The sequence below is a fragment of the Rhinatrema bivittatum genome, chromosome 1 (genome assembly GCF_901001135.1).
Source record: "Rhinatrema bivittatum chromosome 1, aRhiBiv1.1, whole genome shotgun sequence".
NCBI lineage: Eukaryota > Metazoa > Chordata > Amphibia > Gymnophiona > Rhinatrematidae > Rhinatrema > Rhinatrema bivittatum.
Window position 1 is genome coordinate 320032848 of NC_042615.1, and position 23496 is coordinate 320056343.

At 41.4% G+C, this 23496-nt stretch overlaps 1 protein-coding gene across 1 annotated transcript in view; it reads right to left on the minus strand.

Moving 5' to 3' along the window:
• The window catches only part of SMARCAD1 (SWI/SNF-related, matrix-associated actin-dependent regulator of chromatin, subfamily a, containing DEAD/H box 1), a 470565-nt gene that overhangs the window by 167760 nt on the left and 279309 nt on the right, over positions 1-23496 (minus strand). Inside the window, exons 11-13 of the mRNA XM_029597690.1 lie at positions 12599-12689; positions 4316-4415; positions 3509-3568 (exon numbers count right to left, since the gene is read on the minus strand). Of these exons, the coding sequence (XP_029453550.1) occupies positions 3509-3568; positions 4316-4415; positions 12599-12689 (251 nt within the window). The remainder of the gene's footprint in view (positions 1-3508; positions 3569-4315; positions 4416-12598; positions 12690-23496) is intronic.

The window sequence follows — 23496 nt, forward strand, 5'->3', positions numbered from 1 at the left end:
TCATTACCCATGAAAACCTTCTCCACTACGGGTCCTCCCCAACATCTTCTTCAGTAAACACCGAAGCAAAGAAATCATTTAATCTTTCCGCAGATGGTCTTATTTTTCTCTGTGCCCCTTTAACCCCTCGATCATCTAACGGTCCAACTGACTCCCTCACAGGCTTTCTGCTTCAGATATATTTAAAAATGTTTTTTACTGTGAATATTGCTTCTACAGCCAACTTCTTTTCAAATTCTCTCTTAGCCTGTCTTATCAATGTCTTACATTCAACTTGCCAACACTTATGCATTATCCTATTTTCTTCTCTTGGATCCTTCTTACAATTTTTGAATGAAGATCTTTTGGCTAAAATAGCTTCTTTCACCTCCCCTTTTAACCATGCTGGTAATCGTTTTGCCTTCTTTCCACCTTTTTTATGTGTGGAATACATCTGGACCGTGCTTCTAGGATGGTATTTTTTAACAATGACCTTGCCTCTTGCACACTTTTTACCTTTGTAGCTGCTCCTTTCAATTTTTTCTAACAATTTTTCTCATTTTATCAAAGTTTCCCTTTTGAAAGTTTAGCACGAGAGCCGTGGATTTGCTTACTGTCCCCCTTCCAGTCATTAATTCAAATTTTGATCATATTATGATCACTACTGCCAAGCGGCCCCCATCACCGTTACCTCTCTTACCAAATCCTGTGCTCCACTGAGAATTAGATCTAAAATTGATCCCTCTCTTGTCGGTTCCTGAACCAATTGCCTCCATAAAAATGTCATTTATTCCATCCAGGAACTTTATATCTCTAGCATGTACCGATAATACATTTACCCAGTCAATATTGGGGAAATTGAAGTCTAAATGAAGAAGAAGCAAAACCTTGCACATAAGCAAGTACCACAATACACTGGTGCAGGGTAAATGTTTAACCACCACAAGTTCTATGGTGTATTTTAATGACAATTCCAAGTGTCAAGGAATATCAATGTTTATACTGGCAACTCCATAAACTCAAATGGAAAACTTTAAGCAGGTCCCCCGACACGGTCCTATGTTTCGCTGGGCTGTATCGGGGGGGACCAAGGGTACATTTAAATCTCTGGGTATCTTTTCAGAGATTTAGACGTACCCTTGGTCCCCCCCGATGCAGCCCAGCGAAACACGGGACCGTGTCGGGGGACCTGCTTAAAGTTTTCCATTTGAGTTTATGGAATTGCCAGTATAAACATTGATATTCCTTGACCCTTGGAATTGTCATTAAAATACACCATAGAACTTGTGGTGGTTAAACATTTATCCTGCACCAGTGTATTGTGGAAATTGAAGTCTCCCATTATTACCGCACTACCAATTTGGTTAGCTTCTCTAATTTCTCTTAGCATTTCACTGTCAGTCTCACCATCTTGACCAGGTGGATGGTAGTATACTCCTATCACTATAGTCTTCCCCGACCCACAAGGGATTTCTCCCCATAAAGATTCAATTGTGCATTTAGTCTATTTTAATTATGTTAGATTGTATTTTAATTATGTTACATTGTAAAGCTTGTTGCTAATTTATGTTCATTGTAAACCAAGGTGATGTTTGCTAACGAGCCGCGGTATATAAAAACCCTTAAATAAATAAATAAATAAATAGTCTCATGCAGGATATTTATCCTGTTGGACTGTATGCCATCCCGGACATAAAGTGCCACACTGCTTCCTGGGTGCTCCTCTCTGTTATTGCGATATAATTTGTACCCTGGTATAGCACTGTCCCATTGGTTGTCCTCCTTCCACCAAGTCTCTAAGATGCCAATTAAGTCTATGTCATCATTCACTGCTATATATTCTAATTCTCCCATCTTACTTCTTAGACTTCTGGCATTAACGTACAAACATTTTAAAGTTTGTTTTTTGTTTATACTTTCATTCTGCTTTTTAATTAGTTAAAAACTCTCTCAATGATCTTAGAGATCATAGGTAGAAACTGGTCTGTAATTGGACAAGATATTAGGATCCAGCTTCTTTTTTTAAGAATTGGTCTTACACTTTCAGTTTTCAACTGGTTAGGGAAACAGCTTGTTGATAATTAAGTGTTTACAATTTGAGAGACAGGCTTTAATAAGGGAAGACTTTTTTTTCTTTTTTTTTTTTTTAGTAATTTGGAAGGGAAAGGATCTAACTGAAGTATTAAGATGCAAAGTCTTCAGAAGACTAACCCCAGCAACCCTAGTAAGGTTAAATGAAGAAAACCGTGAGACTGTAGAGCAGCTAAGAAAAACTAGTCAGTAGAAAATGACTTACAAATCTTCACTTTATTCAAGAAAACAGCAGCAAATGAATTAGCAGAAAAACTAGAATTGTTAGGTGGTAGTTAAAGTTTGATTTGATAGTTGAGTCACTATTTTAAACTACTTTTCAGCAGACTGAATACTGTTGGAAAAGAATTTCTTTTAAGCAGAGAGAGTCTCAATATGATAATGCTTATTAGCGTTTAACCATTAAAAAAAATAATAATAATTTTTATTTTCTGGTGATTTATTCTTACACCATGTATGTTTATGTTGGCAAACCTTTTAGAGTTCTAAGACCAGGATGATATCATGGACTGAAAGAGGCAAAGTGATTTTTACGTTGAATAAGTAGAGTAGTGTTCTCAATTGAAGATGACAGAACATTATTCCAAGTATCTATCTGGTTGGAGATAGTGAAGTAAAATTATCTGGAAAAGAATCTAAGTTAGCAGCTAATAAATCAACAGACATTTTTAAGATCTCTGTATTGATAGGAAAAACATATACATGATGACTGGTACAGTCTAAGATGAAATAAAATCCATAAATGATCAGTCCAACGGAACTTGATGAAGCAATATAATTTGGTAATAAAAGAATTTGTTGAAAAGATTGATCTAAAGTATAAACTTCATCATGATTTGGGACATCAACCCAATGTTGGAGTCCAAGTACAATGGATAATAAGAGAAAATTCTTGTCAGATAAATGGTCAGGTATATCAAAATTGACATTAAAATCCTCTAAAATAATTATATTTTGATGTGTAGTAACTTCAGCCGTGAATTCCATAATTTCTGTTAAAGAGACCAAGGATGAGTTGGGAGGCTTATAAATGGCAAGAAAAGAGCATTTAGGTAAACAATGAGATTGTACCAACAACACACTTATATGGGAATAAGAGAACTCTCTATAAAATCTTAATTGCAAATTTTTTAAATCAAAAATGATAGCAACCAAACCCTCCAATCATCTGTTCCTACATCTGTAAAAAAAAACAAAAAACAAAACAAAACAAAACCCCCCCAAACATCCTATGGACATGCTTGAGAAGATATCACCGTTTTTTAACCATGTTCTATTAAAACTGAAATTTGTAACTTGTAAGAGAATTAAATATTTAATATGGGAATACTTTGAACCTAGAGACCTAACATTTAAAAGGCCACAGTGAGCCAAAGAATGGGACAAACTGAGATCAATGCTTTTCTGAACATTGCTCCCTAATGCAAATACTTCTTACCATAATACTGGAGGACACGAAGTTCAGGACACCACTGATTTAACTCTCTTAACCAGTTGTCTATTTAAAAAAAAAAAAAAAAAAAAGGCAAATAAGGTCAAACAAGTTAAAAATGGGAATTGTTTCTCTAAATTAATCTCACGTATGAAAAAAATTGTTTGTTTAGTGTAACTGAGAACCCCTGCTGTGTCTCAGTTATTCTTTTCCTATTAGGTCTCTGACAACAAACTGAAATAGATGAGGAGAGATCCAGGAAGAAACAGCAAAATTCCATACATGTTATTTTTTTTTAATGCTGAAGTATGTTTAAAACTGAACAGCCTCTCTTCTCCCAGCAAAGGTTCGATAATGCAACTTATTTACTTAATATTTGTCACCTAATTTGTGAAAATATACATGTTGCTGTAACTAGGGTAGCCCTTCTGTTTTGGAGTATGTATATGTTTAAGTGTATGTGTATATTTATTTATTTATTTATATATACCGATGTTCCTGTAAAGTATACATATCACACTGGTTTAATGTGTGTGTGTATATACACATATATATGTGTGTGTGTATACACACACACATATATACATATACCCATACATTATATGTGTGTGTGTGTATATATATATATATATATATATATATATATATACACACACACACACACACACAGTAAATGTATATATATTTTTTGACAGTTTATTTTTTCAGCACTCTAAACAGTGCTAGCTTATTCTTTCCACTATGGCATGCATTTTAGGATGCTTCCAACAAAAACTGCAATAAATAAATGATTTAGAAAAAATGTTGCCTTACCTAAAGTTGAAGCTGGCACAACTATCAGATGGGGACCTCTGTCCCCCTCTTCATACAGGTATGCTAGGAACGAGATGGCTTGAACAGTTTTTCCCAAACCCTAATGAAAAAATAAGAAAAATGGAAAACAGTAAATTAACTGTCAAGATAAGTATAATGTGGACTGAAATTTAGCTAACCTGTCACTAAAAGGCATCTGATTTCTGGGACCATAGATTCCAAACCATTTAGCAATAACCACATGCAAAATTTATCTGAAAATCTGATTTCTAAACAAGAATTTTAGTCATTAAAGATAACATTCTTACAAAGCATATAAACCATAAAGTTATTCCATAATGGCTAAACTATAATCTCAAACTTCTCTCGTTGGGGGGGGGGGGGGGGGGTGTTTCGATTTATTTGGCACTTTTATATACCGATATTCATGTAACAAGTTACAAATCACCTCTGTTTACATTCTAACAATAACCGTTGCAAAAGGATGCATTACATTGAACAAGGGAGAGCAAAACTTGGATCAAACGAAATGGGGAAAAAAGGAGATAAATGGGTTAGAGTATTGCAGGAAAAAACATTTGATGGCTTGATTGTCCTCAGAGCGGCTTGCTAGTGAAGTGGTTTAGCTAACAACGCTGCCTGAAATGTTCCAAAAGGTCATCCGAGTTGTGCATAGGCTTCGTTAAACAGCCATGTCTTTAGTCTTTTCTTAAAGGTGTTTGGGCATTGCTCTAGTCGAAGCTCCAGAGGGAGGGAGTTCCATTGCATAGGTCCCGATGTGGAAAGGGCCCTCTTCCTTAATGTGGATTTAATGGGGTGGGCCAGCATTGTGTCCCTGTACGCTGACCTCACCGGTCTGGAGGGCATGTGAGGTCGAAGTGGGAACTTAAGATCCAGGGGGGTGATATTGTGGATGGCTTTATGGATGATAGTTAGAACTTTGTATGAGATTCTGAATTTAATTGGGAGCCAGTGCAGGTTCCGCAAGATGGGTGTTATGTGGTCTCTTTTATTGGTCTAGATTTGAGGAATAATAACAAATTAAAAGAAGAAATGGTATAGCTCTGAAAAAGAGCAGTTAATTTGTTATATGCTTTGTAAGAATGTTATCTTTAATGACTAATCAAGTTTCTATTCCATTGTAAACAAATACTTTATTTGTATTGAAAATTCAGAAATAAAAAATATAAAAAAAAAACCCCCAAGAATTTTGTAGCTTAACCATGGCATGAGCTGGTAGGTCTGATGCACTAAATTAGATATTATCATTGTCTTTGTACCCTACTCAGTTTTAGGCTACTTTGATTTTCTGTTTAACTCGATTAAGATTTAAAAAATAACCTTCTCTCCCTTCCCCCCCCCCTCCCGCCCAATATGTTCCATGAGCATGCATTATTCTGGTTTTCATCTTGTGTTTTTTGTTTCATGAGGTCAAAATGAGTGATTTTTAATATTTACTTCTCAAGTCTATTTCATGCTGATTTTGTTAAAGGGTATAGAGAAAGGGAGCTTTAGCAAAACTGCTCAACAGTCAACCATCTGTGTGTCAGCACCCAGGGCCGGTGCAAGGGAATTTGGCGCCCTAGGCGAGCCTTCTCCCTTGGACCTCCCCGGGTCGTGCCGCCATCCCTCGGTCTTGGCCCCGACTCCTGCCTCATTCTCAATCATGCCCGCTGACTGTGTGGTTTTCTGGGTTACGAGCAGATTGGTCACTGGTCGCGGCCCACCAAATCTCCACTCCTTTGCCGCTGCTTGTGGCCCCATATGGTTCGCACCCAGTGGCGTACCAAGGGTCTCTGGCACCCGGGGCCCAATGCATTTGTGTGCCTCTCCAGCATCATCCCCTTAATCCTTCTTGTACTAATGCTTAAGAGTCACAGAAAATCGGTGGCGTCTCTAGACAGAAGAATTTTGGTTTTTTTTTGGGGGGACGACCCAAAATGACATTTCTTTATCACACCCACCTCTATAGCATGGATCCTGCTTTAAAATTGGTTATAAAAAAAAGTGTTAATAAAAAAGTCCAAAGGGTCTTCTGCGTAATTTTAAAAAGCTGGCCAGTTTCACACAATTAAATTATTTGATAGCCTCATTCAACTAATTCTATATGGCTATGAGAGTGAAGTCTGGAATATATAGGAAGGGACAGAATGTCAATATAAATCCTGCACCTCCAGTCTGTAACTCTGTGCATCCACCAAAATTCCCCCAAACAATGGATGTTTCCCTTACAGTTCATCATACTAAAAGATATTTTCAAATTCTGGTGTCACCTCGCAGTAACAGCAGCACAAACACCTTCCACTGCCAGGCACATTGTGAACTAACTCAAAACTCCACAAAAAAAAAAAGACACTCACAATCTATACTGCAATCCCATCGTAACATAACAGTAATAACACCAAGGATTCAAACAACAATAATCCTACCTGTGAAAAAGCAAGGGTAAATATTACATTGGGTCCTAGAATACCAATACACCACCTACTGAGGAAACAAAACAAACCCGATTGCTATAGATCCCTATACAGACACTACATGCTAGCAGAATCTCTCATCATGGTCACACACACAGAGCAGAGACAGACTCTCACCAAATACAGAATACAAAATAAAGGAGCACAAATTAGACAAAAACTGAAATGGAAACCCCAAGAAGCCAGACTCTGTGTATTAACAATGGAAAAACAGAACCACCATTCCTCATAAAACAAATAAAATAAAAAAACATAAAGCATCAGTTATAATAGTAAAACCATACTAATAAAAGATTATTTTAAAACTACTGATAAATAGAATTTCTATTAATTAAAATCATATATATTTTTTACAATTTCCCAAACACCAATAAAATATTTCAAAACAGCACATATATCAAATAACACCCAATAATTAAAACTAATAAGGATTTAAAAAAAACCCTGCTGTCCATACGTGGGAGCTCTTGATTTCCAGTCACCCTGATATTGTCGAGGATTAGGAGGTTATCCTCTCTCTCTCTCTCTCACACATACACTGTCACATACATACACATTCATACCCACCATAACCTCTCGCTCTCACAGACACTGACACACACTCAGGCTGTAAGACACACTCTCCCCCTCCACAGCCACCCCCCCCCCCACACCAACTCTTACTCCCCTGAATTTTCTCATACACACTGATGCTCTCACTGGCTCCCTTACATACACACACAAACACACACACCCAGGCAAGCTCCCAGTCATTCTCACACACACATGCTGACCCCCGGGCAGGCTCCCATTCATTTTCACACCACTCCCTCACCATCCCCCAGACATGCACACATTCATTCTCTCACACATACACCGCACATAGGCAGGCACCTATTCTCACACATACAAACTCCAGGAAGACACCCCTTCATTCTCATACTCAGGCAGGCACCCATGCATTCACACACATACACCCCCAGGCAGACTCCCATTCATACAATGTACACACTAAAGGCAGACCCCCATCTTTTTCTTTTGCCAGCAACCTCAGAGTCTCATTCCTCTGCTGCCACTGTCACTGCTGCCGCAAGGCTATTGGAGAGGCACTGAAGCCCATTCTGCTGCCCCCTCTGCGCAGGCCCCGTGTGTTTCCACTTCCTCCATGCTGATCTTGTACATTGTGAGATCCGCATAGAGAAAGTGCTACTCTTGCACATTACCAAAGATTACATGTGCCAATCAGTAAAAAGTAATTTATTATTTTTTACCTTTGCTGTCTGATCTTAGTTTGCTAATCGGTTTGTCACAGGCTTTTTTGTTCTACCTTCCCTTTCTTATTTTTTTGCCTATTCCTTTTATACTGTCTTTTTTTCTATTTCTTTTATCTCCATCTATCTTCTTCCCTCAAACACAAAGTCAGGTTCTCATTCTCACATGCTCTCTCTCTCATTCAATCATTCATACACATAGTCTCTTACTGGCACATGCTGTCTCTCTCTCTCACACACACACACACACACACACACACACAGAGGCTCTCACATGCTGTCTCTACAAACATTCAGGTCCTCACTCCCACACAAAGTCTCTCAACTCAACTCATCTCAGTCACACACACACACACACTCAACTCATCTCAGTCACACACACACACACTCAACTCATCTCAGTCACACACACACACACTCAACTCATCTGTCACACACACACACACTCAACTCATCTGTCACACACACACACACTCAACTCATCTGTCACACACACACACTCTCTCAACTCATGTCACACACACACACACACAAACTCTCAACTCATCTCATTCACACACAAACTCTCAACTCATCTCATTCACACACACACAAACTCTCAACTCATCTCATTCACACACACACAAACTCTCAACTCATCTCATTCACACACACACAATCTCATCTCATTCACACACACACACACAATCTCATCTCATTCACACACACACACAATCTCATCTCATTCACACACACACACAATCTCATCTCATTCACACACACACAATCTCATCTCATTCACACACACACACAATCTCTCATCTCATTCACACACACACACAATCTCTCATCTCATTCACACACACACACAATCTCTCATCTCATTCACACACACACAATCTCTCCTCATTCACACACACACAATCTCTCATCTCATTCACACACACACAATCTCTCATCTCATTCACACACACACAATCTCTCATCTTATTCACACAATCTCTCATCTTATGCACACACACACACACACACACAATCTCTCATCTCATTCACACATACACACAATCTCTCATCTCATTCACGCACACACACACAATCTCTCATCTCATTCACGCACACACACACAATCTCATCTCATTCACACACACACACACACTCTACAGGCCCTCAGCCTCTCTCTTGCTTCTGGGCCTCCTCTTCACAGGTTGCCGCAGGATGGGCTCTGCAGCGGCCTTGATCTTCTCGGGCCGCCCGCAATGAGGGATTCGCGGCAGCGGCCCTGCTACTGAGCCTCCTCCTCCTCTCAGCCCGCTGCGACTTGAGATTCGCGGATAACTATAAACGCTGCTCCTCTTCTGCACGTGGCTGATGTTCCTCCTCTTTCCTACCTGCGCGGCTCCAGCAACGTTTTCTTCCGGGGCCAGTCAGGCAGGAAGGAGGAGGAACACCTGCAGGTTTGGACGTGACCTTTTTCTTTGGATCATGTTGACATGAGCTCCACCACGGCCCTGCCGATCTTCCTCTTGTGTGTGTCCGGCACACAGCACAGCACAGCGGTAGTTCACTGCTCAGCCACCAGTGGGATGAGGTCCATCGGCGGCTGCATTGGCTCCCCCTGACCTCCCCTCGGTATACCACTGCTCGGCGCCCTAGGCCCAGGCCTAGTTCGCCTAGGGCTTCCACTAGCCCTGTCATCACCACTACATGAGAATCATTTCTGAGATGAGTGGTATTTAACACATCCTTTTTGTGCAAGAACCTCAGAGCTAAATTATTATGAAGGCCATATGTATCGCTAACAATGGCTGGCTTTAAAGCAAACAATATAAAAATGCCTTTTACTACCTGGCAATCTTTATTTGTTATGGCTGGTATTATAAGAACTTAAGTGCTATGCTGGATCAGAACAAGATCCTTTAAATCCAGCATCCTGTCTCAGACAGTGGCCGGTCTGTGTCATAAGTACATGGCAGATCCCCAATAGTTGATCTATTTCACTATCGGGGATAAACAATGGCTTTTTCAAGTCTACCTGGCTAATTACTGTTTATGGACTTTTCCTTCAGGAACTTATCCAATCTTCTTTTGAACCCACTATCAGGCCAATACAGTAAAGGTCGCAGGAGAGCGGGCAAGCGCCCGCTCTCCTATGCGTGCGATTCAGGGGGCACAAACATGCAAATTAGGGCCTGCAGTAAAAAGAGGCACTAGGACGTTCCTAGCGCCTCTTTTTTGAAGGAAGCGGCGGCTGTCAACAAGTTTGACAGCCGACGCTCAATTTTGCCGGCGTCTGTTCACAAATCCGCTGACAGCCACGGGTTTGGAAACCGGACGCCGGCAAAACTGAGGGTCCGGTTTTCAATCCGCGACCCGATTTTAAATTTATTTTTTTTTAATTATTTTAAACTTTTAGGACCTCCGACTTAATATCGCCATGATATTAAGTTGGAGGGTGCACAGAAAAGCAGTTTTTACTGCTTTTCTGTACACTTCCCCGGCGCCAGCAGAAATTAGCGCCTACCTTTGGGTAGGCGCTAATTTCTGAAAGTAAAATGTGCGGCTTGGCTGCACATTTTACTTTCTGTATCACGCAGGAATAACTAATAGGGCCATCAACATGCATTTGCATGTTGCGGGCGCTATTAGTTTCGGGGGGGGGGGGGGGTTGGACGCGTGTTTTCGATGCGCTATTACCCCTTACTGAATAAGGGGTACAGCTAGTGCGTCAAAAACGCGTGTCTAAACGCGGGGCAACCGGAGCGCAGCGTACTGTGTCGGCCCATATGTTAGCTGCCTTGACCACTTCCTCTGGCAATAGATTCCACAACTTGATTGTTTTTTTTTCAGTCGGTGTACAAACAAAAAAAAAACTTCCTATGATTTATTTTAAATCTGCCAATTGCTAGCTCCATGGTACGTCCCCTATTTACCCTTCCACTCCACTCATAATTTTATAATTCTCAATCATATCCCCTTCTCTTTTTCAAGCTAGATAGCCTAATGTGTTTAGCCACTCTATAAGGGAGCTTTCCATCCCCTTTATTATTTTTGTCACCCTTTTTTTGTACCTTTGCTATATCCAAAATGTCTTTTTGAGATGGGGCAACTAGAACTGCACACAATACTCAAGGTGTGCTAGCATGATGATATTCTCAGTTTTGTTAGTTATCTATTCCTTTCCAAATAATTCCTAACAGTCTATTTTGCCTTTTTGACCACTGCCACACACAGAGTCGAAGATTTCAAGGTATTGTCCACATGGTCTTTTCCTGAGTGGTAATTCCTAATAAAGAACCCAGCATTGTGTACCTAGAGGTGGGATCATTTTTTCCTACATGCATTATTTTGCATCTGCTGTTTAGATACCTGTCTCCTAGTCTCACAATGCCATTCTGCAGTTCCTCACAATCCGCTGCTGGTTAAATGACTCTAAACAATTTTGTCTCATCTGCAAATCTGGTCATCTAACTTGTCAATCTTTTCTCCAGATCATTTATGAATATGCTAAATAGTACAGGTCCTCTTACAGACCCCCTGGGTACTCCACTTGGAAAACTTCTCCATTTGGAAACTGACCTTATCATCAGTTGATACTGGCAGTTTGGAGTCATTTTTAATCTGCATACTCCATTTAAATACGTCTAGGTTTTTTCAGCTTTTACAACTCTCTCTTTATCGGGTCATTACAACTTACTTGGTTTGCCAGTATTCTTTAGAAGATACCTTCCCTCACAACCACCGAGTGATTTTTGCCCATGTTCTAGTTTAAAAGCTGAAATATCTCCTTTTTAAAAATTAGTGCCAGCAGCCTAGTTCTACTCTGGTTAAGGAGGAGTCTATCCTATTTATTTATTTATTTATTGTTTTTATATACCGGAGTTCCTGTATACAATACATATCACTCCGGTTCACAGTTAACAGTAATAATTACTGCCGGGTGGCAGTTTACATGGAACAAATCTTGGAACAGAAAACAGAAAATTTGGTCTAAGTAAATAAGAAAAACAAACTAACTAGGTTCAACTATAAATATATAAATAAGGCAATTTATAATCCTGTCAGAATAATCTCCCCCTTCCCCAGAATGTTCCACAATTTCTAGCAAATCTAAAAACCCTCTTCCCTGCACCATTGTCTCATCCACGCATTGAGACTCTGGAGCTCAGCCTGCTTCTGGGTTCCAGTGAATGCAAGATTTGGCGCACACATTCTAATCAACAAATACTCAATGGTACCTATTTCAGTGTTTTGTTTTACCGATAAGCATTTTTCAAATTCGCCCCATACCTAGTTTAAAGACATGGCTTTGATTCACCATAACTGTATATGGACATTCAACATTCCTACATAGCTCTTAAAAAGAAAATATTAACAGAAAGTTGAACCAGGATAATATTGTTCTCCCAAAATGGAGGATATATTTCTGACAAATTCTTTATATTACAATACAAAAAAATGCTGAAATGCCTAGAAAAACTGGTTGATAACTAGATACTGACAATCCCTTATGGTGTCAGGAAATGCAATTTTCTCAAACTTCTTTGCTGATACAGTACTTACCAATTATGTTAACTTACCATTTCATCAGCCAAAATACAATTAACTTCATGTTTATGCAGTAGTGCCAACCAGTTCAGACCAATCTTTTGATATGGCTTGAGCTCCAGGCTAAAAGTTAATTTACAAAGAAGTTAGAAATGTTATTTCTTTGAAGTTTACAGAAATTCAATTCACACAGAATAATAATTAATGCCAAAATAGTTTAGGCAAGTAAAATACGGAGATGGAATAAGTTTATATAAATATTGAAGCAATATGTTTATATAAATAGGAATGAAACTTCACAAAAGAGTTGATGGTTTAACAATTGGGAGGTAAAAGGTTTGGACCCAAAGTTTTCATGTTTATAATGTCACATATGTCACTATCAGGCCGATACAGTACAGTGAGCTCCAACGGAGCGCACTGTTAACCTGCCCTTGGACGCGCGTTTTCCCTTACCCCTTATTCAGTAAGGGGCGGAAAACGCGCGTCCAACCTGCGGCACCTAAAAGCGCCCTCAACGTGCAAATGCATGTTGATGGACCTATTAGGTATGCCCGCGCGATACAGAAAGTAAAATGTGCAGCCAAGCCGCACATTTTACTTTAAGAAATTAGCACCTACCCAAAGGTAGGCGCTAGTTTCTGCCGGCACCGGGAAAGTGCACGGAAAAGCAGTAAAAACTGCTTTTCTGTGCACCCTCCGACTTAATATCATGGTGATATTAAGTCGGAGGTCCCGGAGAGTAAAAAAAGTAAAAAAAACGAAAAAAAAATTTAAAATGGGCCGGCAGCTGTCGGGTCGAAAACCGGACGCTCAATTTTGCCGGCGTCCAGTTTCCGAGCCCATGGCTGTCAGCGGGCTCGAGAACAGACGCTGGCAAAATTGAGCGTCTGCTGTCAAACCCGCTGACAGCCACCGCTCCGGGGCAAAAGGAGGCGCTAGGGATGCGCTAGTGTCCCTAGCGCCTCCTTTTGCCTGTTTCTACTGCACCACCTAATTTAAATACAGAATCGCGCGCACAGGCGAGTGGCCTGTGCACGCTCCGGGAGAGCGGGCGTTCGTCCGCTCTCCCGCGGACTTTACTGAATTGGCCCGTGTGTATATACATTTATAATGCTACTTTTATTACATGAAGAAATACTGAGGGCTCAAGGATGAAAAGGTTTCTCACGTTCTGTTTAGAGCATAACCGTTTAGTAAAACATTCTCTGACTTACACTGAGCTTTAGGCTTCAGCTACAACTGCTCTGATATGGATGTATGCATTTGTTTAATTCCAAACAGAAGGTTATGCTTAGAGCTGCTTCCATTTAGTTAACTATTGAGCTACTTTGTGTATTAAATTTAAAATTTTGGAAAATGAAGAGTTGTATTTAACTTTCTTTGCAAATGGCAATTAAGGCACCCATGGGAATTTTGAATGGTCTGAGACTACTGTGACCTCAAAATTCACTGAACTTGTCTCATATGGAGAAGTGCCAAAGAAGTGACCATAGTTAACTGCCAAGAGACCCAGCAACTTCAACATGGTCTCGGCACATCTGTTGACTGAATAATCTTCACTGCCAAAGGATATAATGTCAAAGAATCTTGCATTAGAAAGACAGAACATATTCTTCGTCATGTATAGTAGCGCCTTTATTAATTTCAATTGTAGTATCAATAGAGGTAGAACTTAGCAAGTTATCATGAAAACTAATGATAAATGTAATGATACCAGTAACAGAGTTGTTATTCCTGCTTGATTCTTGCCAGACAGGGATCTTTTAACAGTCAGTTGTTAGATAATTAATGAGCTGCAACTTAAGCAATGCAAAGCATTTAATAGATTTCAATTGTACACGACGACCCAAAAGGTTATACATGATGCTGGTAAAATTTAACATACGTAACAAACCTGAGATACTTCCAGAGCATGTGTGTCTTTTTGGGTGAAAGATCCCCTTACATTTCCTAATAAAATAAATATTTAGGAAGGCAAGAATTATACCTAAAGAAGTCACTCTTTTACCAAGTGAAAACTCTGGTCCTTCATGACTAATACAGTATATCTCAATTTCCTAGTCACTTAAGTAAATACTGAGAATAAAGAATTTATTTTACTGAAAACATAAGCTTTATCTTTATGAGCTGTCAGGAGGGAAGAGACTTCTAGTTTAAGCAATTCTATGACAGGGTACCCAGAGTCAAGTCTGCAATACATACTATTAAGGATGTACAGGCCCAAGAAATTTGTTTTGGCACATTTTCCAGTTCGGGGTTTTGTTTTTTGTTTAATGTTTATTTTATTTTATTTATTTATTTAGTGCTTTTTTATACCGGCATTCATGATACAGATCATATCATGTCGGTTTACAAATAACAAGGGTCGTAACCTAACTATTAACATGGTATAGAGAATACAAAAGTTACAATGAACAGGGGTGCTGGAACTGGGAAGAGGAAGAAATAGCAGACAGTAACTAGATAACTGTATCAATTATTTACAAATTGTTGAGTGATCGTTCATAACAGCTGGGGGCTCTTGGTTTATGGAAAGGCCTGTTTAAATAACCACGTCTTGAGCCTTTTTCTGAAAGTCAACAGGCAAGGTTCTTGTCTGAGCTCTGGTGGGATAGTGTTCCAAATAGTTGGTCCCGCTATGGAAAAGGCCCGTTCTCTGGTGGTAAGATGGTTGGTGGATTTTGTTGGGGGGTATGCAGGGATCCTCTTTAAGCTTCTCTGATTGGTCTGAAGGAAGTGTGAAGTCTTATTGGGAATTGAAGATCCAAGGGGGCTTGGTTGTGAATGGATTTGTGAATGATGGTGAGGGACTTGTGTAAAATTCTGAAGCTGATTGGTAGCCAGTGCAAATTTCTGAGGATGGGTGTAATGTGTTCTCTTCTGCAGGTATTTGTTAGGATTCTGGCTGCTGCATTTTGAAGCATCTGCAGCGGTTTGGTAGAGGAGGCGGGGAGACTAAGCAAGATAAGAGTTGCAGTAGTCTATTTTGGAGAATAAAACTGCTTGGAGTACAGATCTGAAGTCATGAAAGTGCAGCAATTGTTTAATTCTTTTTAGTACCTGCAGTTTGTAGAAGCAGTCCTTGGTAGTTTGATTAATGATTTTTTTTTAGATTTAGACGGTTGTCGATTAGTAACATAGAAACATAGAAATGACGGCAGAAGAAGACCAAACGGCCCATCCAGTCTGCCCAGCAAGCTTCACACATTTTTTCTCATACTTATCTGTTTCTCTTAGCTCTTTGGTTCTATTTCCCTTCCACCCCCACCATTAATGTAGAGAGCAGTGATGGAGCTGCATCCAAGTGAAATATCTAGCTTGATTAGTTAGGGGTAGTAGGGGTAATAACTGCCGCAATAAGCAAGCTACACCCATGCTTATTTGTTTTACCCAGAATATGTTATTCAGCCCTTATTGGTTGTTTTTCTTCTCCCCTGCCGTTGAAGCAGGGAGCTATGCTGGATATGCGTGTAGTATCAGTTTTTCTTCTCCCCTGCCGTTAAAGCAGAGAGCTATGCTGGAAATGCATTGAAAGTGAAGTACCAGGCTTATTTGGTTTGGGGTAGTAACCGCCGTAACAAGCCAGCTACTCCCCGCTTTGTGAGTGCGAATCCTTTTTTCTTCTCCCCTGCCGTTGAAGCAGAGAGCTATGCTGGATACGCGTGAAGTATCAGTTTTTCTTCTCCCCTGCCGTTGAAGCAGGGAGCTATGCTGGATACGCGTGAAGTATCAGTTTTTCTTCTCCCCTGCCGTTGAAGCAGAGAGCTATGCTGGATACGCGTGAAGTATCAGTTTTTCTTCTCCCCTGCCGTTGAAGCAGAGAGCTATGCTGGATACGCGTGAAGTATCAGTTTTTCTTCTCCCCTGCCGTTGAAGCAGAGAGCTATGCTGGATACGCGTGAAGTATCAGTTTTTCTTCTCCCCTGCCGTTGAAGCAGAGAGCTATGCTGGATACGCGTGAAGTATCAGTTTTTCTTCTCCCCTGCCGTTGAAGCAGGGAGCTATGCTGGATACGCGTGAAGTATCAGTTTTTCTTCTCCCCTGCCGTTGAAGCAGAGATCTATGCTGGATATGCGTGAAGTATCAGTTTTTCTTCTCCCCTGCCGTTGAAGCAGAGAGCTTGTGTGGGAGACCAGGGGATTGGGTGTTTGTATTTGTGTAGTATTGCTGTCGTCGGGAGAGATGATGAGTTCAGTTTTGTCTGAACTGAGTATTAAGTTTAGCTTGGTGAGGAGGGAGTTGATTTCTTGGAGGCAGGTATTCCAGAACTTGAGAGTTTTTGTAATAGACTCTGATATGGGGATCAGGATTTGGACGTCGTCCGCGTAAAGATAGTGTTTTAAGTTTAGGTTCGTTAGACATTGGCATAGGGGAAGGAGGTATATATTGAAGAGCGTGGGGGATAAGGAGAAGCCTTGGGGGACTCCTAATGATGAACTGATGCGCGGGGATTCTTTATTATTGATTCGTACCTTGAAGCCTCTGTTTGTTAGGAAAGATTTGAACCATCTGAAGGCGATTCCTGTTATCCCAATATCGGCTAGTCGGTTGATGAGGATGGAGTGGTTAACGTGTCGAAAGCCACCGAGAGGTCGAGGAGTATCAGTAGGAAGGATTGACCCTTGTCCATACCCATGATAAGATGGTCTGTTAGTGAGAGGAGGAGGGTTTCGATGCTTAGAGCTTTACGAAACCTGTATTGGGAAGGGTGCAGTATTTTGTGGTCATCAAGATAGTTAACAAACAACTCTCAGACTATCTTTTCCATGATCTTGGCTATGAATGGCAGATTAGATATAGGGCGGAAGTTGTTAGGTTCTCTAGTGTCTAGGTTAGGTTTATTGAGGAGTGGTTTGAGAGAAGCGAGTTTTAGGTCGTCCAGGAAGATTCCTTGAGATAGTGAGCAGTTTATGATATTGGCCAAAGGATTGGAGATAGTGTCTGATATCATTAGTAGTAATTTCGTTGGTATTTGGTCGTATGGGTGGGAGGATGGTTTCATTTTCTTTATTATAGATTCAATCTCCAAGGGAGTAGTGGGTTCAAAGGAATCAAGTGCGAATCCTATGTTTGAGGCATGATAGGAGCTGGGTGGAGCAGTAGGGCTCGCGGGCAGGCGGGTCAAGAGGTTGGAGATTTTGCTTTGAAAGAAGGTGGCAAGTTCATTAGCTTTAGATTGTGTCTGGTCATTAGGAATGGGTGGGGTGCTGGTTTGTGTGAATTCCAGTACGTAGGTGAATAGTGCTTTGGCGTCAAATACAAGGTTGTGAATTCTTTGAGCATAGAAATCTCTTTTTGTCTGTAGGGTGGTGTTTCTGTAAAGGTGGAGGGCGGATTTATAGGCAGATAGTGTGCTGGGGCAAGGTGTCTTGCGCCATTTGTTTTCGTCTGAGATTTTGTTTGAGTTTACAGAGCTCGTTGGAGAACCAGGGTTGTTTTCTGTGCAAGGTGGTGTTGAATTGTTTTGTTACTATTGGACATACTTTATTAGATATTGTCTCAGTGATGTTTTGCCAGGAAAATAGAGCTGAGTTGGGGGTTGAGAGGTCTAGTTGATGTAGTTTTTCAGCCAGCTGATTGCTGATGGTATCAGACGGGCAAACTCTTCTGTAATGAAATGTAGTTTGCACTGGGTGTTTGGTGAGGCTTTCATTCACTGTGAGCGTGGTCGTGATTAAGGTGTGATCCGACCAGGGGACCGGAATGCATTTGGGAGGGGAAGAGTGTTTGAGGCCGGAATTTATAAAAATGAGGTCCAGGGTGTGGCCAGCTTTGTGAGTGGGCTTGTTGATGATCTGTTTGAAGCCCATGGCCGATAAGGCGGAGAGAAACGCCTCACAATTGGTTGTTAGGGGGGTGCTGTCCACATGAAGGTTGAAATCCCCTAAAAATAGGGCTGGGGAGTCCAGTTTATATATTTTGCGATGATTTCTACAGCGGGTGATGCGTCGATTTCGAGAAGTCCTGGCGGTGCGTATATGAGGAGTATTTGGAGTTGGTCAGTTTTGAAAAGGCCTAGTTCCAGTTTAGAGGCTGACTTGATTGGGATTTGAGATAGTCTCAATTCTTTCTTGGCTGCTATAAGAAGGCCTCCACCTCTTTTCTTTTGTCTGGGGAGTGACAGGATATCGTAGAGATGTGTGGGGAGTTGGTTGATTAGTGCTATATCTGTTGGTTTAAGCCAGGTTTCTGTTATGGCGCAGATGTCTGGTTTTGTATCTAGGAGGTAATCGTTGAGGATGTGTGTTTTCTTAGTAAGAGATTGAGCATTAAAGAGTGATAAAGAGAATAATGCAAGGCCTAGAAATTGTGTGATGGGGAGATCATGATTGGGATGAGCGTCCTGCCGGAGCGTGACCTTGGTTGCATGAGAGCTTTTCCAGAAGAGATGAGACTGTGGTGTATGATGGGGATTGAGAGACCTGCTGTCATGTTGTTCCTGATGTTGGTGGAGGGGGAGGATGTGGAAAGATGGGTATCGTAGGAGTGCTGGTGAGGTTGAATGTTGGAGGGAATCAATGCCGGTGAATGTTGGATTGAATGTTGATTGAGTGTTGGGGAAGATCAATGCTGGTGCGGTTGAGTGTTGGAGGAGGATGAGAGCTGGTTTGATGCTGGAGGACTGCTGGATGATGATGTTTAGATGCTGGGTGATGGTGCTGGAAGAATACTGGTAATGAGTGTCTGCTTTTCTCTTCTCTTTTCTCTTGCCACTCTCTACTCTCTACTCTGTTCGGCTCACTCCGCGAGGGGGGTGAGCGGGCTCTTGCCCCGAATGGGCCACACCGATCGCGCGAGCCCCGACAGAGGTGTGGTTGCGGCTGGGAGCGGTGATCTTGTTGCTGGGTAAAGGATGAGTATTGGGTGTGCGTCCGTCTGCAGGAGAGCTTGCGTTTGAGGGGGGTTCCTTTGTTGCACTCCTTAGGTGCGCGGCGCCTGCAGGGGCTGTCCCTGGTTTAAAGGGCCCTGCTCTTGCCTCTGATAGGCCGATGGATGGAGGGTGGGCGCAGCTTGTTCCGGTCTGGCGGCGGCGTTGGGGCTGGTCTGCCGCGCGGAGAAGCCGATTCGGGGGCTTTTTACCCCATCCTGCTGCTGCTCCTTCGATGTCTGGGTCTCCTGACCCGGCGACAATCACGGCTGGTAAGGGGCGCAAAGAGAGCACCTGCAGGGGCTGTCCCTGATTTAAAGGGCCCTGCTCTAGCCTCTGATAAGCCGATGGATGGAGGGTGGGCGCGGCTTGTTCCGGTCTGGCGGCGTCGGGGCCGGTCTGCCACGCGGAGAGGCCGATTCGGGGGCTTCTTACCCCGTCCTGCTGCTGCTCCTTCGATGTTTTGGTTCAGCTTCTTTGCCAAACCAAAACAAGCATTAAAAAAAAATAAAAATAATAAATCTAGAACAAGAAAAAAACAAAACCTGAAAACAGGGCCTCCTGGGCCCCCCCGATCCACCAAGAAACTGACAGAGCCTGAGCCTACCCAGTCGAGTCAAGCTGAGGCCAGCCAGGGTCTCTCAAGATCCCTCTGACCAACTTTTCTCTGCCTCTCTGCCCCACCACACAAAAATAAGTTTATTGGGCTAGGGAAAGCATTTGGTTACGAAAAACAGTATTTTGCAGGATGAACTAGCCATTACATGTTAGTGATGTTAATCCGACGGCACCAAACTGACCTCTCTCTGACAGCTATTAGAGCTTTTACTCTATTGAGCATGTGTGGGTATTCCCACTCGGGTGCTGCCTCATGAGCCCTCTCAGTCAATTCAAGAGCTACTGACTCTCCAGGGAGGGGGGGCCAGATATTTAGTATGGCTAATTCATCCTATCTATAAAAAAAACCCCACCGTTTATGGTAAGCAAACTTGATTTTTCTGTCGATAAGCAGGGTTGAATTAGCCATTCCATTTGGGGAGTCCCAAGCTGAGGGTGGCAGTAGAGCAATTACTGAATAACCAACCTGGACCCCAGGGTGGAGAGTGGACTACTGAGAAAACAAACTACACAAAACTGCTTGTCTGCATTTACTATCACTTTTTAAGAGATTGTCTAGATAGTGGAATACAAAGGTCTGTACTGATGATTACATTGTAGCTTTGCAGATATCTTCAAGTGGTATGGCTTGTAGATGAGCCACAGATGCAGCCACAGCTCTAATTCGTTGAACCTTGGTGTCATCTAATTTGTAGACCTGCTAGCTTATAGCAGTGAGCGATGCAGTCAGCTAACCAGTTGGACAATGTTTGTTTGGCCACTGCTATGCCTAGTCTGTTAGGATCGTAAGAGGGAAACAGCTGCGAAACCAGACAATGAGACTGAGTTCTTCTTTTACTGTAAGCCAAGGCCCATTTATAATCTAAAGTATGAAGGGCTTTTTTGCCTTCATGTGTCATCCAGTGGCACTGGGAAGAACATAGCACAATGGCTTGGAAAGGTGTTACAACCTTGGCAGAAATTTCGGATGGGTGTAAACCACCACTTTATTGAGGAAAAATTGCATATTAAGGTGGATTAGGGAAAATCCACTTCTTATCCCCCCAGGAAAATCTATCAACCTTTAAGGATCCTGCCAGGTACTAGTGACCTGGATTGGCCATTGCTGGAAACAAGATACTGGGCTTGATGGACCTTCAGTCTGATCCAGCATGGCAAATCTTATTTTCTTAATTAATGAACTAAGGCCTGAAATTTGCTGACTCGCCAACCAAGAGGTAAAGGAATCCTTCACTAACTCTGTTAGTTGGTTGAGAGACTGTCATGCCCTCTGACCCAACATGGGTGGTGCAACATCCTCTTCTTATACTAGAATAAAATCTTGCATATTCTCAGGACTCTAATATTTGGGTTGGAAGTCAACTAGATATTAGAGTAACAATAGAACAAATAGGATCTGGTGTTTTGAGATGCAGTCTTGATCCACAAGAAACACCGGCAGGGACCTGCAGTGGAGGGACGCTCCCCCCCCTCCCTCCGGAGGGTGGAAATGGACGCTGGTGCCCATCGGGCTGCACTGCCCATGGACAGGAGATCGGTGTGCTGGCATTGCCGAACAGGCAGCGAGGATGGCACTGAGCCTGATCTGCCCTGACATGGCACTCTCTACAAGAAACACTGGCAGGACTTGCGGCAGAAGGACGCTCCCCCTCCCTCTGGAGAGAGGAAGTGGATGCCAGAGCCCACTAGGCTGCTCCACTCATGGCCTACCCAGCGACAAGGGATCAGGGTGCCAGCAACGCTGGAGGTGCTTGTGCCAGCAGACGCGTGCACGAAGGAGTGCAACAAAGGAGCTTTCCCCTTTGTGCGCCCCTTCGTGTGCACCTGAAGTGAAGCCCTGAAATGTTCAATCACCTTACATCAGCCATAGATCAAACACTTCATATAAAGCCAATTATAGGAAAGGATGTATATGGACAGCAATGGAAGATTCCAAGAAAATGGCATAGAATGAAAAAGCTGATCGTCCCTACTATAAGTAACCACTCTTCAGTTATCCCTTCCCTTCATGCTTAATGATTACACTGCTCTTATTAAATGCACTGTCTCTCAAAAAAATACCTCTGTTAAATGATCTATTATTAGAGGATTTAAATCTTACTATTTTTTGCATAACTAAAACATGGCTAAATGACAAAGATAATGTAGTCAAACCGAACTTCACATCCAAATTATGATAAATTTAATTTCCCTAGACCTAAATGAAAAGGTGGGAGTTTAATAATCAGTAAAAAAGAACTCAAACTAATACCTTACAAAGTAGAAATGCACCCACCCTAAGAGGTGGCAATTTTAAAATCACCTAAACTAAACATAGGAATGGTCTATTGCCCACTAGGTATAAAACAAAAAGACTGTTCACATCAAATCGAACTATTTGCCAAGGTATTTCCATCACCAGACTCCACCTTAATTGTAGGAGACTTTAACCTATATGCAGGTAGAACACCCAAAACTACAGCATGTGAAATGTTTTTAGAGACAAGGGAAGCAATGGAATGGTCACAATGTGTCACAAATGTGACTCAAAGCAGGGCATATTCTAAACCTATTTGTTAATAACAATAATAGTCTTATCAATACCTCCCACATTACATTGCCCTGGTCGGATCACCAACTAATAAAAGCAAAAAAAACCCTTTCCTCAACCAGACTCATAAAAATATAAACCACCAAACCTTTACACCTTCAGAAAAAAAAAAAAAAAAAAAAAAAAAAAGACAGAAATGGAGGGTACTTGCAGATTCAATTAAAAATAAACTACTTGATTTAAATGAAGCAAATGCTTCCTCAGCATTTGACTCCTAGAATCAGATAGTCAACGAAATAGCCGAAAATCTATGTCCTGTCCAGACAAAAACCATTCAAAAAGAAAGGAATACTAAAACAAAAGAAGCCATGGTACAATGTTGAGTTAAGACGCACTAAACAGACCCTGAAAACATGAGAAACAATGGTGGAAATGTCCATCTGCTGAATCCTTAGGAAAATATAGATCGTTCCTAACAAAATACTGGAACTAATTAATAAAGCAAAAAAAGATTATTCTAAACAGACTCATGGAGTTATTTTTAATTCTAAATTACTCTTTGAAGTGGTAAAAGACCTAATCAAGGACCCTTCATCCTCCATCTCAAGAAAATCTTTACTTCTCTAAGAATGCTTGCAATGAATATGTCTCAGCTTTATTAGATAAAATCAACAGGTTGAAAACACAATTCCCCACTTGTCCGCCAACAAAAGAACCTGATGAAACACATGATCTGGCTAAATGGACTGAATTTGACAATATCTAAGCTCGAAATTAGTCAAATCATTACTAAAATCAAGCCTGCTACTCATCCGAGTGACCCAATTCCAGCTAGTTCTTTAAAACAAAAAAAAACAGCATAAACACTGCAGCTATCACAACCATAATAAATCATTCGCTCTCAGAAGGAT